Source organism: Manis javanica, chromosome 9, assembly GCF_040802235.1.
Source record: "Manis javanica isolate MJ-LG chromosome 9, MJ_LKY, whole genome shotgun sequence".
Taxonomy (NCBI): Eukaryota; Metazoa; Chordata; class Mammalia; order Pholidota; family Manidae; genus Manis; species Manis javanica.
Window position 1 is genome coordinate 641,610 of NC_133164.1, and position 22,726 is coordinate 664,335.

The 22,726-nt window shown below is 46.4% G+C and overlaps 1 protein-coding gene across 3 annotated transcripts in view; it reads right to left on the reverse strand.

The window, feature by feature from the left end:
• Positions 1 to 357: 357 nt before the first annotated feature.
• CUL4A (cullin 4A) overlaps positions 358 to 22,726 on the reverse strand; it is a 38,267-nt gene continuing 15,898 nt past the window's right edge. For 2 of the 3 annotated variants that reach the window (XM_073212311.1, XM_073212313.1), the window contains 16 exons: positions 21,830 to 21,903; positions 20,780 to 20,942; positions 20,259 to 20,348; positions 19,138 to 19,220; positions 17,559 to 17,626; positions 15,145 to 15,263; positions 12,796 to 12,988; positions 11,366 to 11,470; positions 10,958 to 11,068; positions 10,791 to 10,876; positions 10,289 to 10,396; positions 8,604 to 8,717; positions 7,454 to 7,559; positions 7,122 to 7,294; positions 3,230 to 3,382; positions 358 to 1,665 (listed from right to left, as the gene is read on the reverse strand). In XM_073212311.1, coding sequence (XP_073068412.1) covers positions 1,570 to 1,665; positions 3,230 to 3,382; positions 7,122 to 7,294; positions 7,454 to 7,559; positions 8,604 to 8,717; positions 10,289 to 10,396; positions 10,791 to 10,876; positions 10,958 to 11,068; positions 11,366 to 11,470; positions 12,796 to 12,988; positions 15,145 to 15,263; positions 17,559 to 17,626; positions 19,138 to 19,220; positions 20,259 to 20,348; positions 20,780 to 20,942; positions 21,830 to 21,903 — 1,842 coding nt within the window. In that variant the 3' untranslated portion in view covers positions 358 to 1,569. The remainder of the gene's footprint in view (positions 1,666 to 3,229; positions 3,383 to 7,121; positions 7,295 to 7,453; positions 7,560 to 8,603; positions 8,718 to 10,288; positions 10,397 to 10,790; positions 10,877 to 10,957; positions 11,069 to 11,365; positions 11,471 to 12,795; positions 12,989 to 15,144; positions 15,264 to 17,558; positions 17,627 to 19,137; positions 19,221 to 20,258; positions 20,349 to 20,779; positions 20,943 to 21,829; positions 21,904 to 22,726) is intronic. The other variant, XM_073212312.1, reaches the window with a different exon arrangement.

The window sequence follows — 22,726 nt, forward strand, 5'->3', positions numbered from 1 at the left end:
TTTTTCTTGTCTAAGTGCCTTTTCTCTTCAATCACTTCCTCTATACTATCTGTTTTGCCACACTGACCTTTAATCCAATTGAATGACACTGGTAAGTGAGAGAACAGAAACAATCACAAGAGAGGGCAGAGTGTGCCGCTCTGAATCACCAGGAGCCCAAGGGCAGCCTGCAGACCTGCGGACCCTGCGCTGGGAAGCAGTCTGCCCCAGGGCGTGGGGGAGGACCGTCCCCAGGGCGGTGGTGGGTGTGGCCCTGCTACTGGTCCTCCACTTGCTGAGCTGGTGACAGAATCTACGTTGCTAGAGTGATGGGAGGAATGTTCAGTTTGCATACCACAAAGTGTAATTAGTGTAATGTTAAGGCCAATTAAACTGATTTTATTCAGGTAAGTCTACATTAAATTACAATATTGACACTCTCTAGAGACAATGAACTTAAAACTTGACTAGTAAAAATCTCTTTAGTCTTTTACAGACCACATACTACAGAGCTCACAAATGAAAATTCACAGATACAGAAATCAGGATGATACCTAAGAATGAGGATTTTCATATGGAAGCCCACAAGATATCAGATTTTAAACACGCATGTTTCAAAAAGGGAGAATCTTTTAATAATTTAGCACAAAATCAAATTATATAAACTTTGTATATTCCAGAAAATATTGCTTTAAACACTTATACCATGATCAAAATTCCTTTGGTAGCTTTTAATCAAAATGAAACATGCTATTATGTAAAATATAAAGTACTTTTAGATGTTACCACAAAAGTATCTTTGTTACAGCTACAATGACAGCCACTCCCCTCCAACCTCACTTGTATACATACACATGTGAAGCCAGGTGCCAACGAATCCTTTCAATCTGACAAAATTATCTCTGCCTCCCCACAGCAAGACTCCAAGTTCCCTACAGAAGTGCTTGCAGCGGCCCTTCCGTGTGCACGGCTGTGAACACAAAACCAGACTTTCCCAGAGCAATCACACAGTGGTGCAATTAAAGCAATCAAACAGGACTGCTAGACTCAGTCTCAGAATGGGAAACACAAACACACTCAAACCCTTCAACAGAAAATTCACAAGTAACTGTGGAAATAAAGCCACCAATGGCTTCATGGCATCAACACGTCAGACCCAATGCTGTCTTGGCATGGCAGAGACCTTACCGAGAAACCTCATTATAAAGAAACCGGTCCTCAAAGTTGGAAACTTTCTGAAAATAAATGAAACAGATGCCAGCGTAGCTTGCGTAACTGATTAGCCTGTTTCAACACTGACCGTTTCCTCCTAATGTCTCTCGGCTACAGGATCTTCTGGTCCAATCTCACAGTCATTCTGCAGAGCAACTGAAAAGATTTAAATGCCGAGAACAACCAGAGGGAAAGACACATTTACCATCTGCAGGCCCTTAGGTCTTGTCAAGCAGGGCCAGGAGCCACCTCCTGTCCTTCTGATCCACAAGTGCCCGCGCTGGCTCGGTCCCAGCAAGGTCCAGGGACAGCGCGGAGCACTCACTGCTCTGAGATGCCCTCTAGTGCCTCAAGGAGGGCGAGCGGCCGGCCAGCGCGTCAGGCCACGTAGTGGTACTGATTGGGACTGTCTCTGTCTCTCTCCATGTAGTCCCTGTCTATGAGAGATTCAATTCTCTTCTTCAAATCTCCAGGCTGAAAAAGAAAAAAAACCCCAATTATGCTGGCATTAAATTTACAAAAAAGGGAATATAACACACATGAGCCAAGTGTGTGATTATAATTATGTATGTATATTACATAATTATGTCATTATGTATACTTATAAATTATTTACAAGCTAATTATAAAATGAATAGCACAAAACTCTCTACCTCAAACACAGTATTACTACCCACTGAGTTTCCTGTAAGAGTGGGGCTTCCTGGGGGAGTGGTGGCTCTGAGCCCCTCAGTCAGCAGCTAAGGACACATAAGCATGACAGATCCTAGGGGACGCATTTCTGTACGCTTGAAAGGCAACTCTGCTATCCCAGGGCATTTTATCCTTGGCAAGGACATTTCTCCCCAGGTACCATGCTGTGCTGTTACCATTTACTCCACAAGCTGCTTACATGGTACAACCACAGATCCTGAGTCCGTCTGTTAATAAAACAGCTGGCAAAAAAAAAAAAAACACAAAAAAACAGCTGGCAGAGCTGAGGTACCCAGCCAGGAGGAGCGCCCATGCTGACTATAAGCACACATTTCCTGGGTGAGTGTGTCTTCCCATCTTCCAAAAGGCACACATTCCCACTCGGTGACAGAGGAGACATTTATAAGATGTGTCTGAAGCCCAGTTACCTGTCAAAGCCACCCCAGGTGCCATGCACGGCTAGACCCCTTGCCATTTAGTCCTTTGTTTAATTGCTGGGTTTCTCATCTGCAAAGGGGAAAGTCAACCCTTGCCCTGGCAGGTGGCAGGAAAGAGGCACTGTTTCACGACTGTGCAGAGCACATGCCACCACTGGAAGGCGCAGGAATCCAGGTTAGTCGGATGGCCCTCCTGCCCGCAATCTCAGTGCTGGCTCACTGGCCCAGCTCCAGTGACTTCCAGTGACCCCTCCTTGATTCTCTAGTGAGAGGAGGGTCAGCTGTTCTCCGAAGTGGACAACACAGAGTCAGGGAACTTCCACCCCAAAGCACAGACAGTGCTTTGGTCCCTGAGAGGCCAGGCTTCATCAGAGTCCCACACTTCCTAGGCCAATACGTGAATTTTAAAGAGCTTTTCCTAATGCTTTCCTGACAGTCCAGGGCTCCACATACAGGCAGGACAGGCCCAGACTGAAAGGTTTCAGGGCCAACTTTCCTACCTGACAGCATGAGGACATGTTGCTGAGGTGGGAAATGCCTTGGCTTGTGAAAGCTGAGTGATACTTGTGAGTATGATTTCCTCAGAGTCCCGTGAGATGACCTGAACTGCTGCAATTACTGAGAACATGCGTGTCCTGGTTTCCAGGGAGGCCCTCCCCTCCCTGAAAACACTGGCTGCACGGCATCCCCGCCGGCCGCAGTGGCGGGCATCCTCACTCCTGCAGTGACGACCAAGAACACTTGGGATCAGACTCCACGATCACCACCCGCCTTCTACACTTGGTGTAAACGTAAAGGATCCCGTCAGTGTAGGACAGACGATGTGATCCTGAAGGGACGGGATGAAATGCGCTCTGTCCGCTGTGTTCACACAGCGCCGCACGGTCGATCAGGCAACAGACACCCACCTTCACTGGGAATTTCAGCTGATCATACAGCTCGGAAACCAGGAGGTTGTGGCCGAGAGTCTTCCTCGTCTTCATTATTCTGACGATAGCGGCGTCGATCTGGTACTGCCTGTCCTGGAATACTCGCTCGGTGGTGCTCACCTGTTCTTCAACCTGGATGGGGAAATGATGGGAGTGTGAAGATGTGCTTCAGTGCTGATTATTTCCTACTGTTGTGTTTGATGAGAAAACTTTGATGCAAAGGCAGGCTAAACTTTGGATAAATCCTACTCCGTTATGCATTTTTATTTATTCTAATAAACTGACTTATCGCAGAAACAGTGCAACTTCAGTACCAAAACTGGAAAAAAAGAATTTTCAAAGTTCCATCTCCCTTACAAAAAAGCTGCACAAATCCTCTATGATAAAAAAAAAAAGAATCCTCTATGATCATGGCTCAAACCAAGCAGCACAGTAAAGAAACAGAAAAAAATCACATGAGCCACCATAATTTATTCTAGGAACCTACTAATGTCACTGAAATCGTCATGAAACTTCAAGGTTGGATTATCTGATCACCTTGACAGAAGCTGCAAAGGCATAATAAAAGTGAAAATCTATTTGATTTAAATCTAGCATATAAGAAATAAGGAAAAGAACCTGACCCTGGCAACAGGCTGTTAGAAGCAAAATGCAAACACTGGTAAGGGCCTCGTCAGTCACAGAGCCACCTAATAGGAACCTGCAGAGGGCGGAGGCAGCAGCCTGTGTGTGTGTGTAAGGTAGGCGTGGTTCAAGCAAGATCCAAGCTTTTGTCTTATTTTCCAAGAGTGCCAGTGATCCCGAAACGTTAATGTTCTTGCGCTGGAGAGAAAAAGTTCAGCAGGAGGGGGTCTGGCAGGACCACGACTTTTTCAAGGTGCCAGTGAAGCAGCAGGAGGAGCTGAGGTCTGACCCCTTAGTGCGATGCTGAGCGGGGAACACGGGACCTCTGCAGATGCACAGCAGAACCCCAAACCCACAAAAAACAACAAAATGCCATCAGAGTCAGTGAGAGTCATGTAAAGTGGCTGGACACAAGTAAATACACAAACAGTGTTATACACATACTGGCAATAATAAGTTATACATGCGGAGACATGTACGGCCTCTTTACGAGGTGCCAGTATTTCACTGGCCCTTTGGTGCCTCCCAAACCCTTCCTGGGTCTGACCCATCTCTCTATGACTGGCCTGGCCTGCCTCCTCACATCTTACCTGGCTGGGCTTCCCCTTTAGTGGGAAAGCCTTCCCTGACCCATAGGGTCAGACTTGACCTCCCTGTGCTTCTCCACTGCCACTTTTATCTCAGTTGTGACAAGTTCATCAATGTGTGGTCATCTGGTACCTGTTTGCTGGATAAGACTCAAAACTCCTTGAAACAATGACTTATTCTTTATTATTAATGGCTGAATTCTCAGGGTTGCACAGAGGACCTGGCCCATAGTACGTGCTTAGTAAGTGTTTATTTAATAAGAAATATCCAAGACTTTAACTTGAAAATCTGAAGAAATTTATGCATATTCATGCATACACACATATTTATAAATCAGAAGATTTAGTATGATAAAGGTGGAAACTGAAAATTAATGTAATGCCTCTGATAAAAAATGTCAATGTTTTATTTGGAGGGGCAAAGACATGACAAAATCATTCTCAAGTTCACTGGGAGAAAAAATTTATGTAAATAGTTACATTGACTCAAATAATTTAGGTGCTGACTATGAAAACAGATCAACAGAATTAATAGAACAGAATTGAGAAACTGACCCATAATATGTGAACTTGGTATATAATAAAGATGAAAATTCAGATAGGTTGTTGGAGACGTGTACTTTCAATTCAGTTTTGGAATAATGAGGTGTAGTTAGACTGCTTTCTGATACTAAAATTTCTACATTGCTGAAGAGATTTAAATGAAAAATTAGTAGAAAATACAGGTAAATATTCTTAAGATTTTGGGTTAAAGGAAGGTCTTTTTCTTAGGCATGCTCCCCAAGTCAGAGACCATAAAAGAAAAAGACTATATTTGAGAACTTGAAAATTTTCACATGTGAACAAACCCACTCAAAACAAAAAATTACCTGTCACAAATAACAAGGGATCAATGTCCTTAATATATAAAGACCATCTACTAATCAGAGAAAGAATATTCCAATAAATGTACCACTGACTTGAACAAGCAACTCATCAAAAAGAAAAAAATACAAATAGCTGCCCATAGAAAATAGCTGCATCAACACCTATCAAGTGCTTCTGACCAAGAGTTTTATAAACACTGTTCATTTAATTTTCACAACCGGAAGTAATAATATGCATATTTTTCAAAATGAGGAATTGAAAACTGCAAAGATCATGTAATTTGTATAAGCTACCGAATGGCGCAAAGACACACAGACAAAGTCACACTGAACGGCAAGGCCCGATTTCCATGCCTGGGGAGCAGGGGGAGAGGGCAGGCTACCCTCTCGTGAACGGGGAGACTGGAATCTGGTAAGTTAGGCCAGACTTCCCCTGGGAAATGAGTGGTCAGACCAACAAAATGGCACCTTCTTTTCAGCAATTCCAGGGTAAAGATTCACACTAAAGAAATGCTCTCACGGGGTTACATGAATGCCTGCACCAGGACGCTGACTGTGACCTTATTTCCAGTGGGGAGAGACGGCAGAACCCAGATGGACACCTTCCAACAAGGGCTCTGCCCAGCTCCCAGAGCCATACGTGGATCACTCTGGGCCCACTGGGTGCCAAGTCCTGACAGGAAAGAGCCCAGGGCAAGGAAGGGAAGGCCAGGAGGCAGCACACGCAGCGACCCCAGGAAAGGAAGATCGCAGGCACATCAGAGGAAAGCTGTGGAAGGGGCTGTCTCCGGGGAGGGGCTGGCCGCCATGGCCCCTTTGGGATTAAAGCTCCAGAATTCTCCATTTAATCAGTCTCTTATAAATTCCTAATAGCGAAAAAAGATGGATCAAAGGATACGTGCATGTAAATCTTTAACAGATATGTCAAATTAGCTACTAAAAACGCTGTACCAGTTCAAACATCTTAAAAAAAGAAGCCTGTTTTCCCATACTTGCCAACCATGGATATGACCAAACTTTTAAACATCTCCCAAACTGGTAGATGAAAAGTGGAATATTATTCTAATCTGAATTTTTAAGAAATTACTGGTGGGAATGAACATCTTTTACACACGCATCAGCTTCTGCATTTCTCCCTGTGTGACTGAGACCTGTCTCCTCACGGGGCCGCACCTGAGACCTGTAGGTGAGCAAAGCAAGATGCATCGGTGGGCCAGCGGGGGGCATCCTGCCATAAATGCAGGTGCTGGGGTGCGTCTGTCCCTCCGCCTAACAGCAGCTGGGGTGCAAGGGTGTCTGTGTCTGCGTTAGTAAGGCCCGGGGGCAGTGTCCCAGTGGACACGGGGTGCTTGAGAATCTGATCAAAACCATAGCTGCTGGTCTGGACACAGGGCAGGTCCAACGCCAGCGGGTCTGTGACACCACGACCACCCCCACTTCCATCCAGGAGGCTGCGGCTGAGGGAATGACTAGAATGTGCTATGCAAACAAAAGCCAAGTTCCTGGGCATTGCAAATGATGCGCTCTCTGTGCCAGCAGGACCTGATACGGGGGGGAGGCCACCTTACTAGCATGCCACTTGTGAACAGAAGTAACAAACCCATCTCATTCTGATTTTCATTGCTACTGTGAATATGAACCGAAAAAAGCTACATTAAAGTGAGGACGTTTGAAAACATAACGTGTTTAAATTAAGTATTTAAATGCTTCACAACTTCTAGTCCAGAAATTACTATAAAACTAACCATTTGTTGGTGAAAACGCCCTGTAAGAAAATGGATAATGTTTACGTACAGTTTCCTTCATCTGGATTTGGTTGATCTTTATCCGAAACAGCTTATGCTTGAACTCGCCATTGAAGACGAACCTGTCCCCATCTTCCACCTCTTTTCCTTTAGGGCTTTTAACCAGAACACGCGCTCTGCCACAGGCCAGGGACTGCAGCGTCCTTCGCAGCTCACTGTCCTCTGAGGGGGAAAAACCAAGCACAGGCCAGCACTAAAGTGAACAGCAATGTTCAAGTGGACAGCGGAGAACCGCCACCCTCCCCAGGGGACCAGCAGAGGCCAGGCGCATCTCCCAGAAACCGGGGCCCTCAGAGGCGACCCAGTCAAACGAGACCATACCGATGCCCGTGGCCGTTCTTATCTCTTCGAAGCCGAACCCGTCCCCATCATTGAACATGAGCAGCACCAGCGTCTGGAAGAGGGACACCTGGAACTCCTTCTTCCCCTGGAAGAAAGCAGGCATCACATGGGGCTAAGCACCTCCGGGGAATTTTAAGAGGTTTTGTTTTGCTCTCAAACTTTGCTGGGTGGGGAGGGCTAAGAGACTGCCAATCAGCCACCAAATAAGAAATGCTGATACGAGAATAAAATGACTCTGTGTTGCACTCAGAAATTCTTCTTCTGAAATAATGTTTCCTAAGGTAGTGAAAAGGTTTGCTGGTAAATCCTGTTGAACAAGAAGGGTGTTAGTGTCCCCGCGCCCCTTTCTGGCCTGCAGGTCCTCTTGGTGACCAGGCAGGCATGTGATTTACATGCCATTGCAGGTGCGCATACACAGTTTATATGATAATGCACAGGTGATGTTTTTAATAGCTAGCAAAGTAGGAATTTTGTATTTTTCTGCTTAGTGTACATAATTGAATTTTACTTACAAAATTGAAGTTAAATGCAAATATAAAGGGGCTGTTTTGTGTCATGTTTTTCACTTATAAATATGTTGTATGCTTCTTAAATTAAAACTTTCAATAACAGCACTGCAACAAAAATTCATATTCAGTGAAAACATCTTACTAAAATGAATTTGCAAAACTGGAGTTTCTGCAACCAAGCCAGTGAGTTTAAGGTTTTCAAACGCACCGCCTCGCCACCTGCTCCTCCTGGAGTGGGACGCTGCCATTCCAGTTTTATTCCTCGTCAGTTTTACAGGCAGGAAGTGGCATTTTACCCTATTTTAATTTATAACCTTTAGAGAAGAGGTGGAACACGTGTTCATGGATGTCGACTCTTAATCTTGCTTTTATGAGTTGCCTCTTTACATCCTGTGCTTTTTTCCAATTAGGCAGATACTTTTCTTTTGTATTTATTTATTTATTTTTATTGATTTTTATCGACAGGAATAGTAATCCTGCAACCATTAAATTTTATTGACCTAGAAAAGCCAGTGCTGAGTTATATTAATCTTCTCCATTCTTTGCTACCAAAGTTTAATTATTATTTTAAAAACTCTAATAACGTACTTAGAAAATAAATGAAAAAGACAAGAACTTACTTCCTTAAACTCTGCCTTTAAAACGGCATGCCCCAGAGTAGCCTGCCACTGCAGTTTTCGGCCACTGTGCTTCCCGAGATAAAATGTCTTAAATACTTCCTGAAGCTTAACCATCTGCCAAGTGCAGGAAAACAGATTTAATTATGCTAAACACCATTGCCTAAACAATCACAGACCACTTGGTTCACAAAGGCTTTAAAGCTCTTCACAGCCACTGAGGAGTCAGGTCTGAATGGTGGCAGCCTGTTCTGCACCCTTCACCTGTGGAGGCCCTCAGAACAATGCTTGGACATTACATGTGGGAGGCTGAACTGGGGCTTACACAGACAGGATGTGCTCCGCAGTTTCTACCCCCCACTCCCAGGCTTCCTGGCCAGTGGCACGTACAAGACCCAAAGGCCATCCTCAGTCTCTGTCCCAGGGCCCAGCTGTGCCCTTCCAGGTCTCTACTCTCACTGCCTCACCTGTGGACCAGCAGTGACAAGGCCCTGGCCTGTGCCACTGAGGGAATGGTCTCTCTGTGGGCCACTGTGGCTGGACACGCATGTCCTGAATGCAATCACACAAGCCCAAACTGAGGCAATCTATGAAAACTAGCCTGTGTTTTTAGGGCAGGTGGGCACAGAGGTTCCATCTAGAGAGTCACACCTGGAGGCCAGGGCCATGGTGCACTGGGTGTGTTGGGCCTGGACAGAGGTGGCAGGCCACCCATGTGGGTGAGAAAGGCCATACAGGGCCTGCACACCAGGGACAAGCTGGTAACGCAGCGGACACACTTCCACAGAGAGACTCAGGGACGAGGGGGTGATGACAGCAGCCCTGGGTACTGAGTCTGGGAGGACTGTGCACATTCACTCAGGTGGGCGAGCAGACCCAGGGCCAGAGGCACAGTGCCAGTGGGGGCGGAGCTCATGGAGAAGGGTAGGGAGGGAGCTGGGAGGGCTCTGGAGGACGTGGGCATCTGGGTGCAGGTGGGGAAAAACAGAGAAGGAAATTATATGGGCAACTGGCCAGCAGGGTCCCACAAAGAAGGAAGAGACAGGACAGTGCGTGGGAATGTGAAGGACAACTTTCAGACGGGTTGTTTCTGATGAAGGACCCAGCTTCCATGACTCCAGGCCTCCGCCCACTCTGGAAGGCCCACCGCTGTTCAGCCCTTGGTCCCACACAGGAACCAGCACTTTCCCCATCATCTGGTGCTCTAACGGTGGGCCTGTGCTGCCCTGCTGGGCCCACTTTAGGTCTTCAGCCCAGGATTCTCCCTCATCTCTGCAAATGCCCAGAGGACCCAAGGCTGCGCTGACACAGGACGGCAGCCCTCAGCAGTGCTAGACACTGGCTCTCACATGCCTGACATGTCTGTGACGCAAGGAGATAACGAACAGACAAGAGCGCCCACAACCTGGGCAGTGGCTTTTAAGGAGAGTGTCTGTGAGGGTCAGCATGGGGCTGGCAGGTGAGTCAGAGGAGCTGCAGGCCACGGCAGAAGCGGGCACTTCAAAACGCCACTTTCCAGACTCTACAGGAACTTGCTGAATTTTGCTTGTCTGATTTAGGAAACCGCCTTAAATACTTCTTCAAAGATAATGTGTCTGTTCACAGAATGAGGGTAACGGAAAAAGTCACCGTGTATCGGAAGCCCTAATTACTAGAAACAAAGGACCAACAGTCTTTCAAGCACTTACTTCTGGAGTCAAGTGCACCTCCACAGGCGTGCATGTCGGCCAGTACCCCATGGTGAGGATGTTCACCGTTAGATCGATAGAGCCTGGGTCGCTCTGGTTCTGCATATACTGAAAACAAAGAGAATCCAGATAAAGTATGTAAGATTATCAAGAAAAATAACTTATTTTTAAAAAAGGAAATGGTGTGATTTTCAAAATACAGTTCAACATGTATTTCTTTTAGTCCCTAGAACACATTTCACTGATGCCAAGGTCACTTGAAATATTTTTTCTTCTCTGGTTATGTTACCAATAAAATGTACCAGTAGATTCACTTAAAATTAACTTTTTGTTATGTTTTCTTGGGATTTTTTCTTTTCCTTTCTGAATTTAAGTTATTTGAATATAAGAGATAATAACTGTAATTTTTAAGGACAAGGGTTTTACATAATTTATATGATTTCACATAAATTCCAAGTGAGATACTTTAAAAAAACTTTTACTTGAAGAAAACACAACTTGCCTGCTTGAAGTGAATCATGATGTCCTTGGAGAGCTCCATGTCCTTGAACATGCCTTCCAGCTTGCTGGTAAAAGCCGCACCACACTCTGGGACACGGGGGGGCGGTGAGGCACCAGGACATGCGTGGGGCCACACTCCCCACGCGGAGCCCCAGGCCCAATGCTTACCGTGCTTTAATTTTGACAGCATAGACTTTTCAGCATCGACAGAGGCACTTTTTCCAACAAGGAGTCTTTTTGCCAAATCTTTTTTATAAAATGCTTCAAAGACATCTTTACCTATTTGCAACCAAGTGAGAGTAATGAGTCATTAGACAGTTAATATGCACACGTCCACTTTAGCTGGTGAAACCCCTAGGCATGCTCACAGCTCTACGGCACTGAATCTATGAAATTCCGGCAAAGGACCGCTTCCAGCTACAACAGCGGGAGCTCACCCCCCCATTTCCCACGTTAATGTGGAAGTGGACATTCAGCTGACCTCCCCCAAGAGCCACGGGCCCCATACAGACATTCTGACCCCACGGCCCTTTCACGGAGCCCGATGTCAGTGGGACAACACGGAGCACGCCTTACCATGCAGGAACCGGAATATGATCATGATTTTGTCCAGCGTCCTCTCCAGTTCTTCGTCCGTGGCTTCTTTATTACCCGCTCGCAATTTCGAATCAACATGCTTTGCTGTGGGATCAGAGGTTTCAATTACATGAAAAACAAGGATTTGTTATGTAATACACCTTCTAAATAGGAGAAGGGAAAACTTCAATTTCTACAAGTGAAAACTGGACAGTAACATTCTAGAACCTTTTCAAAATGACATATTATGAGAAAAAGGAAAATTATGTGTTTTCTGAGATGGATAATTTCAAGACATGTGAGAATAAATACTTTAATTATATGCTTGGATTTTATGCCACATCATTGCTCCAGAAACTGGAATACCCCATCTTCAAGATGTGCTTCAATAAATTCGGATGACTTTCTTATAGAAAAAGGATTTTTCTCAGGGCTTAGAGGGGTTACATGTGAGGTGACACTGTCTCATCCCCGAGTGCAGAGGTCAGAGCCATTCAACTGGGGCTTTATGTTTCTGGGACCACACACAGCAAGTGCGCTCAGGAATCTAGAAGCCTGAACTTCCAAGAGTTGAGTTCATCTTTATAGAGACACCAGAGTCAGTAAAATGGTACACGGCCCAATTAAATTGCCTTATTGCTGCTTTTCTTAGTTTTCTTTATAATTTTTATTATGAAACATTCTGAACACACACACAAGTGGAAGACTGTATAATGACTTCACGCTCCTCCGATACACCCTAATCACTGAGAAGCCCGATTCTGTAGTGCTGTATTACACCTTTCTTTGCCCTTTGCCTCCTGTGAATTAAAAAAAATTCCAACTACTGAAATTCTGAGTCCAGAAATACATTTTGATAGGATGACATCAAAGTGGTAATTTAAAAAGTTTTTCATCTTAAAATATGCTCTTTTGAGACCCCATCCAATTTTACTCATTTCAATACTGATTAAAGGATGCAAAGACAATGACCAAATGGTATCTCATGCTAAATAAATACTCTCTACAGATTGATAAATTGTCCTTATAACAGAGGCATTCATACATAAGAAACCTTCTCGATCCCTTCTCTGAGCAGACATTACTTGTTTGTAATCAAGATGGAACTGCCAATCTCCACAACCCAAAAACAGCCCCTCCAGACAAGAAACGCGAACTGAACAAGCCCCTTCTCCCTCTCCTCTTCCATGAGGTCACGGTTCATTTCTTTACAAATTATGACTGTGTTCTCCCTTGGGGAACTGCCCCGACTCATGCACACATGTAATACACATATGCATACACGTGTAGACGGCTTTTTTTGAAAACGTGTGTCTTAATAAGGTGAGATTCCCCACCCTCCCAGTGAGGAGGTCTGTATTCTGGGAAGACATGCTTGCGTTCCGCCCTCCTTCCCCTGTTAAGGAAGTGTGCAGGGCGCGCTCTCCTACCGATGAGCTCTGCAGGCTTGTTTGGCCTCTTGTTGATGAACGTTTCAAAGGACTCTTTCATGAGGCTGACGAACTTCTCATTCCTCTGGAAGCAGACCTCTACCACATGGTCCACCCTGTCCTTGAAATCCAGCAGGTCCTGCACCATGTCTTTATCCTTCTCAGGATTGATAACAATTGTTGTCCCAAAAGTCTACAGAAACACAAAGTCACCACAGTTTTGATATGTACATTTCTTCTGCTATCAATCATGATAGTTTAATATAAATGATTACTATTAGTGTTAAATATTAAATAATTTCGTAAGTTTCACAAATTCAGTTCACATTCTAAAAACTAAACAAATATACATTTAATACTGTTGTGTTAAAATTTTGCTTCTGTAAGAATTTATAAATTATTGGGAAAATGTCCATTGCTTTTTAAAGAACTTGACTTATAAATTCCTCCACAAAAAGTTAATTCCTGTTAATCTGCTTGGACTTGCCGACTATAGTCCCCTTCCTCCTCCACTTCTAAATATGAATAGCCCAGTTTTTAGCCTGCACTTTTTAATTAAGAAATGCTATATTAAACATTAAGAAAAGCCTAGGTGTGACAATAGCTAGGTGTCTGATGATATAAATTACCAGCCTAAGAGGTGTTAACTACAATTACTATTCCACATGTTAAAAAAAAGACAGACAAAAAAAAAAAAAGACAGACAACATGCCCCAAACGGGGCTACCTGTGCTAAGCCCCATGTCACAGAAACAGATCCAATACCTAACTTGACTGTGGTTTCGGCCTCTCCCGGGAGTGGAATTGTGACCAGCCAACCCGGAGTCACCTGGTCAGGACTAGTCGTGTGATCTGCCAGAGGGACCCTCTTTGCCACAGCCAACCTGCCCTATGCCAGGAGCTTCCTTGCTCCCAACCCCTTCTGCTACCGTGCCTTCTGTTTTGTTCAGCAACTCAGAGCAACCTTCTATCTGCTACACTGGATGCTAACTCATGAATCAGTGAATAAAGACATCAAAGGTCTTTCCATGAATAAAGACATCAAAGGTCTTTCCATTTTATTCAGTCTAATTTTTTCTTTTAAGATGTCACACATGCATTTCTGAAAAGCTGGTGCCACTGCATACACACATGTATGTCCCTGTCATACACATGGAGGCAGATGACTGGAGGAGGTGGGGCTGAGTCCTTCCTCTGTACCCTTTTGTCCTGACAGCATCTGAGCCACACACACACACACACATTGCAGGACCAACTTCCTCTGGACAGGGGCACCCCATGCTGAACGCAATGTAACTGCTTCTTGTTAATGGGCATTAGGAATGGTGGCCCCAGTGCTGGTTTTTCCTACCCAGACTAACTGGCCATAGGCTGGACTCTGCTTTGTTAAGCACCAGCTCCTGTTCCCAGAGGACTGTATGTGGGCAAACACTCCACCCCCTACCAGCCTTTCCATGGCATCAGGTCGTGCTGCTGGCCCATCTCAGTGGATCAGGATCAGCTCAGCAGTGCTGTACAAAACCCCGGGGGTGTGTGTGCGTGGGTGCAAGCTTCCTACGCATACAGAGGTATGTGGCTCCAGGCCTGGCGACTGCTCAAGGCAGCATGCAAGCTCTCCTTTATCTTTCTTATTTAATTGAAAATTTTCCTGCAATAATTACAGATTCACATGCAGTAGAAACAGGAATGGGAGCCCTTGTACCCTCAACCTAGCTTCCCAGATGGTGAGACAGCAAAACGACAGAGCATCACCACCGGTGTGCTGGCATCGATGCAGCCCCCGTCTTTCCCAGACGGCCCCACCTTCGCCTGCAGATCATCTGGGTGTATACAAATTTCTCCTGACTTTATCCCCAGGCTGGTCTGTGTGTCCAGCATCACAAGGATTCTTCCTCCTCCTGCCTTTTCATGACCACATGCACGCATGCACACACGCACGCACCCTACAGGAATGGGCTGGTGCAAGTTTCAGCAACGAATCCGGGATTGCTAGGATACAGAGCAGCACATGCCAGCCCGACACAAGTGCGTGACTGCTCTCAGTGAGCAAAGGCACAGGGCCATGTCTGAAGGGTAGGAACACAAAAGTGACCGTGTTCTGAAAATCATGATCACAGAATTAAACCAGTACTTATGCTAATGGCAAACCGCCCAATAGCAGACTTTCAGGTCCCGTGTATACCTGGCTGGTATCCCATCAGTAATGGTGCTACCTCTCAAAAAAAAAAAAAAAGGTCTGCACAGGTGGCCTGGAAAGAGATTGAAGGAGCTGCCCACCAACCACCTGCAGTGAGTAATGGCACAGCACCTCTGCCAGGGAGCCACCGTCCCCAGGGAGCCCCAGCCCACCTTGATGTAGTCGCTCCAGTGCTGCAGGAGACTCTGCTGCCCGCCCTTCACACGACTGAACAGCTGGTACATCTGAGTGAGGTCGGGCACTCTGTTCTCATCAAGCAACTGGTTCAGCCCTGAAGCCACACAGGAAAACATCAGCATCTCACATTAGAGGTCAGCACAAATACAAACTCAACTAGAACACAGTGTGTGCCACAAAGAAGTTAGCGTGTAGCTTAACGATTTGGGGACAACTGCTTACTGCTTATAGGCAAGGGGTACCCGCTGAGAATCTGGACAGACCCTGCCAGCTGAGCTTTATTTTTCTGAGCAGGCTGGGAGATGTGGTCTTCATTTCTCCAGGTCACAAAAGCCCTCTTATTTCACCGAAGTAGCAATGGTGTGAAAAACGCTCACACCGACTCTTTGACCTGGGCTGTTCATGACTCCAAGTTACTTCTGATTTAGTCCCTCCACTGGAAAGTACATTTGTCAAAGATAAGCTATCCAATCTAATCCTTCAGTTGATTAATTTCATTCAAACATATAAAAAACTGTTAGAGAAACACAGTTCTTTCTTATCAAATATTTTGAAGTACTTAACACAGGATTTAACACATTTTCGCTTTTTTAGGTATTTAAATTTTACAAAGCTTTTCTAAAACCGTACCACAATCAGAAGAGCTTTCACACCAGACTTCCTAAATATCTGCTTTATGATAACTATGGAGAGGCATCTAAGTTAGAGAGACTGTGAGCCAGTCATGCTGCCCCAGAGTCTCAGAATCTCCTGTAAAGTGGGCACAATGTCCACACAATGTCCTTTTACACATTAAAGGCAGAGTAAAGATGTGCAAAAATATAGAGTGGGACTATAATTACAGATGCTAAGGGCTCTAAACGTTTGTTATTTCTTTAAATTATATTCTGATTTACTGATGCAAATTTTTTATTTTGTAATTTATCTTACTGAAACCCTAAGTAATGTCTTTAAGAAACCCCAAATTACAGCTAATTTTTTTAAATGCCTCTAACGAAATTTAGATTAAGCACTTACATATACACAATTTACCATTTCCTTGAAACGATTTTGCTTATCAAAATATGCACTGAAACAATTTATGTAAATTTCTACTATTTACTTCAAGTCCTTTTTCTTATAAGATAACTCCTTTTTAAAAGCTACCTAGCATGAATTCCCAACACACTTGTTTGAGGTGGGCAGTAAATTAAGACCTCACCTGTGTGGAAGCATTCCAGCGTGTGGGTTTCTGTGTGGTAAGGACTGGTGCCCCGGCTCTCAGCTTATCGGCTGTGACCTGAGGACTCGTGTCCAGCCGTTTATAGCCTCAGTTTTCTTATTTGTAAAACGGGGGCCATCATTTCTCAGCGCTTTTCTGGACTACAAGGTCTCTGTATGAAGGACTGTATGTGCTCAATGGTGCTCCGCCCCGCTCTGGCTTTATTCTGGTGTCACCTGGAAGCTCCACTGTCAGGCATCTCATGAGAGGTGACACAGCTATCTGGCAAAGTACAACTCAGACCAGAATGTATTTGGGACTATTTATGGTCTTCCCAAAATTAAACTTTAAGGTTTTGAAACTTTGAAACAGATCCTGGGGCTCCCAAATGACTTTCAAGTCGTAACATTAAGTTTACAGATTCTCAAAAGTAACACCGAGTAGTACGGGGTTGCCATAGGCTGGACTCTGCCACTGTGACTTGCAGAAAGTCAAGCACACACTGAGGGGTGGACAGAGACAAAGAGACGAGACCAAGTGAATACTTCAGACCAACTCGCAAAGCACAGGCCTCACAGAGGCAGTCCTGCTGTTGCCACAAAGCACTGAGCTTGAATTCCTCTTGAAGCTTTAAGGGCAGAGGCGCTGCAAAGTGGGAGTTACACCTGCACAATTAGCAATGCAACGTGCTCTCTTTTCTGCCTGCCTATTTCCCCAGGTAATCAGGACAGAAGAGTGGACTCTAGCCTAAGCAGCCCACGTATGGGGTAGCTCTCCTGACGCTTACCGGCGAGGGCAGGGGGCCCCTCACAAGCCTGACAGCCCATCCAGCCATGCCCACCTGCACCTGTGGACACTCCGAGGGCCACCGTGACAGCGCACCCAGATGTGCTGCCCCAGGGTAGCGGCGAGCCGTCTGCAGCTGGGACAGGGGGTTCGCAGGGCCTCTCAGCCTTCATAGTATTTAATGCAACCTTTACAGAAGCTGCAGTGCCACCAGACACATTTCAGTACTTCTCTTAGCTGACTTTCCCCTCGAAACCTAATGTGTTCATTCTTTTTAATGATTTTTAGTGACTGGATTATAACAACAAACAGGCTTGCTTTGTTATTATTTATAGCATTCACTTTACTTTCTTAATAAATCAAGGACTGTCACATCATAACAACATGAGTTAGAAAATCTACCTTTCTGCAGAATTGCTGTTAAATGTTCTCCTAAGAGCTGTTTCTCCACACACGCAATCAGCGGTTTCCTAGAAATGGAGAGAGAAAGCGTCAGAAGTTGCAGGAGAGCCTGATCAGCTACAACAGTGGGGCGTTTACGTCTATGCAGACACAGAGTGGAGTCAGTCAGGAAGCAGAGGGCTATAGGATGAGCATTTCCGTCCTGTGGACAGTCTCCGCTGCTGTCCATACACGACACCTAACAATCCACTGAGTGACGCGCGCAGACCAGCAGGCGGCCATGGAGCACAGCCCTAGGGCTGGCGGGCTCGCTGGTCCTGGGTCCCTTCTTCCTGCTCAGAGAACCACCTCTCGTGACGTCTGGAGAAGCCACCTCAGTCAGGGCTCCTCACAACCCCCGCCTGAGCCTGGAGGGGAGCCCCCTTCACCTACTGTTCCTTTGCTTGAACACTGACAGGCTCCTAAGCAAGGTATGTTTTAAGTTGAGGTTAAAATGTAGCCTATACACAAAAGCGTGTGTGTATGCGCACATAAGGAGTGCAGGAGGGGCTCTGCAAACTGCCCACAGGCCAGACGCATGCCCCGGCACCCCACCTCCACCTTGAGGCCGAGTGAGCACCTTCCTAATGAGTACCGTCTGGCTTGGCCTGTTCTGAACTCCCACACATCTAAGTGGGATAATGCTACACAGAAACTATCATTAATAGAAAAAATGTCACAGACACTCAACCAAGATCTTTACCCCCCGCGACTGGACTCTCCCGGCACGAGCTGACCGGCTCCCCTCGCTCCTCCCTACTTCCTGGAAGCTCCCGCTCTGCGCCCGCCCTGCAGCCCTTCCCACTCCCAGGGGGGTCCTTACCCCCCGAGCCCTGAGCTGCCCTGTGCTGGCTGCAGAAGGACCGTCACCCTGGCTCCACAGGCATCTCAGACTCAGCGAGTCTGAAAGAGGGGTCACCCCTCTGTGGCCTCCACCTCCTTGTTCTTGAGTCATGGAGACCCGTTCCTGTCAGCTGCTGCCCCTTCCCCACCAGCAAGCAACACGTTCAGCTCATTTTCTGCTTTAGTCTCTTAGAATGTCCCTTTGTCTTCTCCCGTGTTTCTGTTCTTCTCTCTCCTCATTTGAATAAATATGTGCCTGACACAGACATTCACAATCTTTCCCCCTTACCTTTTTCCCTAGCTACTCATCAACCTGGGGTTTAGAGAAAACATTAGATGGAAAGAGAAAATAGTATGACTACCACAAATAAAAACTATAGTTACACTAAACGTGTAACTAAACATCTCTAACCCAAATTGCCTAATATTCAATTACACTCCAGTAACAGTACCTTAAGCCAAGACGCCAAGCAGCTCAGCCTGAATCATTCCTTTTGGACAGTAACTTAAGACAGGGCACCTGGTGCTGTAACTGACAGGTGCCCGGTAACCACAAATAACGTAAGTGAACGCACGCGAGTAAACATTCCCCCAGGAAGCACAGGGTGAGCCCACAGTGGCAGCGCTCACTGCAGTAACCACTGGGAAAGGTGCCTCAGATCAAACCCCAAGAACTGGACAGATGAACAGAACTCACTGTGTGCTGTGGTCCAAATATGTGATCACTCGGTCTCCTTCTTCCTCTAGACGTTTACTTACATGGTTAAGATATTCTGGAACCTTCCAAAGAGAACAAACACATCAGAAACAAAGGATTCTTACATTACCCAGGAAACAAAAATACTATTTCCCTTGTAAAATTTTAAAAAGGGCAGAATAAATTCTCAAGTCAGACATTAACACAGACTGAAGGGTGGAGTGGCGGGAAGGCGGGAAATGCATTTTAGGGAAGTGGTGTACAGTGGGAAGTCCCCTGAACTCTATTCTGGAGCACTTCATCATCATGCCCTGCTCACATGAAGGTCCTGGGTCAGAGCCCCAGCTCCCTCCTGTCACCAAGGTGCCAGGGCCAGGCAGGATCAGCACCTGAGAGCCTAATAGCACCGCCTGGCCCATTCACAGCAGGGTCAGCAAAGGCCAATCAACAGACTGGCTGTGCATTTGGGAATGTCACACAGAATGGCTGCAGATCTCAAATGAACGTCCTGTTTCCAGGGCCAAAGAGCTCCCTGCTGTCCTCTGGCAGCACAGGAAAGGCCCCAGAACAGGACCTTTGAGGTTATGTCCTAGTGGTGGGAGACAGGCCTAGTGCCTAACACAGAACTCCCTCTCCAAAGCCAAGAAGGAACCAATGGTCAGGGCCAGCCTGTGCAGAAATAAGGGACATGTGGGCAATGGTCCCAAGGACTCCCTTTGGACTTGAACACCCAAGGAGTTGGTCATCTTGTTTTTTGAGTTCACGCTGTTTCATGAGGCTTTCAATGCCTTGCAGGATGAAGAATTTTAATGTGTTAGATTTATCTTTCATATTTAATAGGTACCTTTCACCCACATGCTTCACTCTGAGCTCCTTAAGTATTTCATAAGCTATCTTACCGATTTTTTTATTTGGGGTGAGGACAATAGAAGTGTTTCTAAGTTAGGGGAAAGAAATTAAGCCTTTACTATAATAAAAATGAAGCTCATTACTGGGGATCTTAGTTAGACTGTAGTTCTTGGAAGATTTTCGATGAAAAGTCTGCACATGTGGGAAGACATGCTAGGGTTGACACTCAAACATGCATTCACAAAAATGGGAACCCCCCCCCATTGCCTCACCTCTCTTTCTTGCATTAGCCTCTGGCCTTCTGCAGCATATAAACAATTAGTTTCTTCCAAAAATTTCAATTCAAATGAGTCTTTATATACCTAAGAAATGAGCAGTTATTGATTACAGTAAAAAAAACCCTACCTTTTGAAGTGCTGACGTATCTCAGATGTCAAGGCAGTGCGCCGCACTGGCACCCAGCCTGTACCTGCGGCTCCCGGCTCTGCTGGCCCCGGAGGCTCAGCTGGCCCCTGCTCGGCTGCTGCAGCGTGGCCACCCCACTGTGCTCTCAGCAGGCCCTTGGCTCTGTGGAGCCCAGGTCCTCCAGGGGAAGTGTCCGCCTGCAGCCAGGCCCCTTCCAGGGACTTAAAACATCTCCCATATTTTCAACACATGTTTTTACAATTACATTTTTTACATTGAAGTCTTTGACACATCCATTTATTTTGGTGTAGTCACTAGGCAGGGGTCTAGGTCTTTCCTCATCAATTATTAAGAAGTGCAGGTACATGGGGAAGAAGGAGGCATTTACCTGAAGGTCAGAGAGCATGCTCAGCAGGCCTCGCAGCAAGCTCCGGTCCACAGCTTCACCATTTCTCTCTCGTTCGATTAATAGTAGAATGCCATCAATAGTTTTACTCTGAACCATTCTGTCACTAATGATATGGTTTCTAAATAGTTCTAATCCCATATCCCTGCATAAATGGTAAAACAAAACTGCATTTCAGTCTCACTCTCTACAGGCAGTAGGTGAGGCTGCAGCCATACTGTGACTAGGACCACAGGGGACCTGCTGACTCCAACTCCAGGCACCCAGGGTCCCTTCAACTGTAAATTTTGGCCCATCTGGGGTGCCTGCCATCTCCTTCCTTCCAAGCACCTGTCACAGAGTGCTGAGCAAGGCCTCCCTGGTCAGGCATGCCGCTGAAAAGGACATTAATATTGCAACCCTGCCACCTCAGCCCGCGGCTCCCACCATCCTTCCTAAGGGAGTGACAGGGACACCCAAGGCTTCCTCAGTGGCTAGAGCCCAGAGCCACAAGGGCGAGGAGCTCCCAACTCACACCATTTTAGAAGATGAAGCATGACATGCCTGCGGCTGGGCAGTGGGATGGGGCAGTGTGGGGGACTTTGGGACCCTGGGGTGGCTACCTCACCAGGAGCTGATCTGTGTTTCACCAGAGCCCCAGAAGGAGTTGCTCTGGGCTCAACTCCAGCCGTGGGAGAGTAACTGTGTTGCTGAGCCTCTTACAGCAGAGGGTGAGTGGCGCAAGTGGCTCCAGAGGGTCCTGAAGTCCAGAGCCCCACGGCAGGGCTCCTGTGCTCACCTTCCACCTCTGCTGTGACTGGCCAGGCAAGGCAGAGATGTGCCAGAGCTTGCCCCTCCTGGGCATAGCCAGCCCTGGTGATAGGGACACTCCAGGGCTAAGATGCGCGTGGGCCGACTGGTGCACTAGTGGCTTTGGCTGACACAAGATCACAAAGGGCCCTGTACCAGCGACAGAGGGAACAGCGGCCAACACCACTGAGATGCACAGCTGGGACGTGCGGCAGTCACAGCTCCTCTGGCTGGGACACTCACCAGACAGAGGGAAGCATGGAGTTCTGGAGGACGTAAGTGCGGTCCAAAAACAGAAAGATACTTCTGATCATGATCTGGCAATTAGAAAAGGATTACTCATTCATCTGACAAAACATTCAAGGCCAGGCCTCTGAGCTATAGCCGTGTTGTCTTTCGGCCACAATGACTATTTCTCAATGAAACATTTCCATCAAGACGCTCAGAGGGGATTTGCTCCTAAATTTAATGGTGTCTGATTTTCATCTTTCATCCAGAAAATGTGACTGTGGGTTTTACAGCACACAGCCTAAAGGATGCCTCTGAGGTTCGGTCATTTCCTGACTGATACGGCAAAGCTCAGTGCGCTCGGCAGATGCTCTAAGCTCTGTAAACAACCAGCTGGGCAGGTCAGTATGAGGCCCCTGGCCACACAGGTGCGTCTGGCTCCCCCTTACAAGCACAGCGAGGAGGGCGCAGGGCACTCGGCTGGCCCCTCTGCTGGGCTAACAAGGCTGCTGTCTCTGTGACTCTCTTGGCACAGCGCTGACCAGACTCTCCTGGGAAGATTTGCTCAGGCCTGAGAAGAAAGCCTCCCCAACAGGCACCCGTCTATTTCCACCGTCTGCAAGATCCCTGGAAGAAATGCTCATTCCCTGAGACTGCATTTATGAAACAGAAGTTCAACCTGCCTAGGAAAGCTCTTGACACTATCTTTTCTCTCACACAGTTAACAGCCAGGTCACACTAAAAACTCACACATCAAATCAAATCAAATCAGAGTCGATGTATCTAAGATGTTGCTTGTTTAGTTAGAATTAAGTTCTGGAATTCAGGCTTGATTTATCAGGCATAAACTAGGATTCAGGAAAAACTGAGAGACTCATTCAGGAGGTGTGGTACTAGTGGGCTATCTGTCAG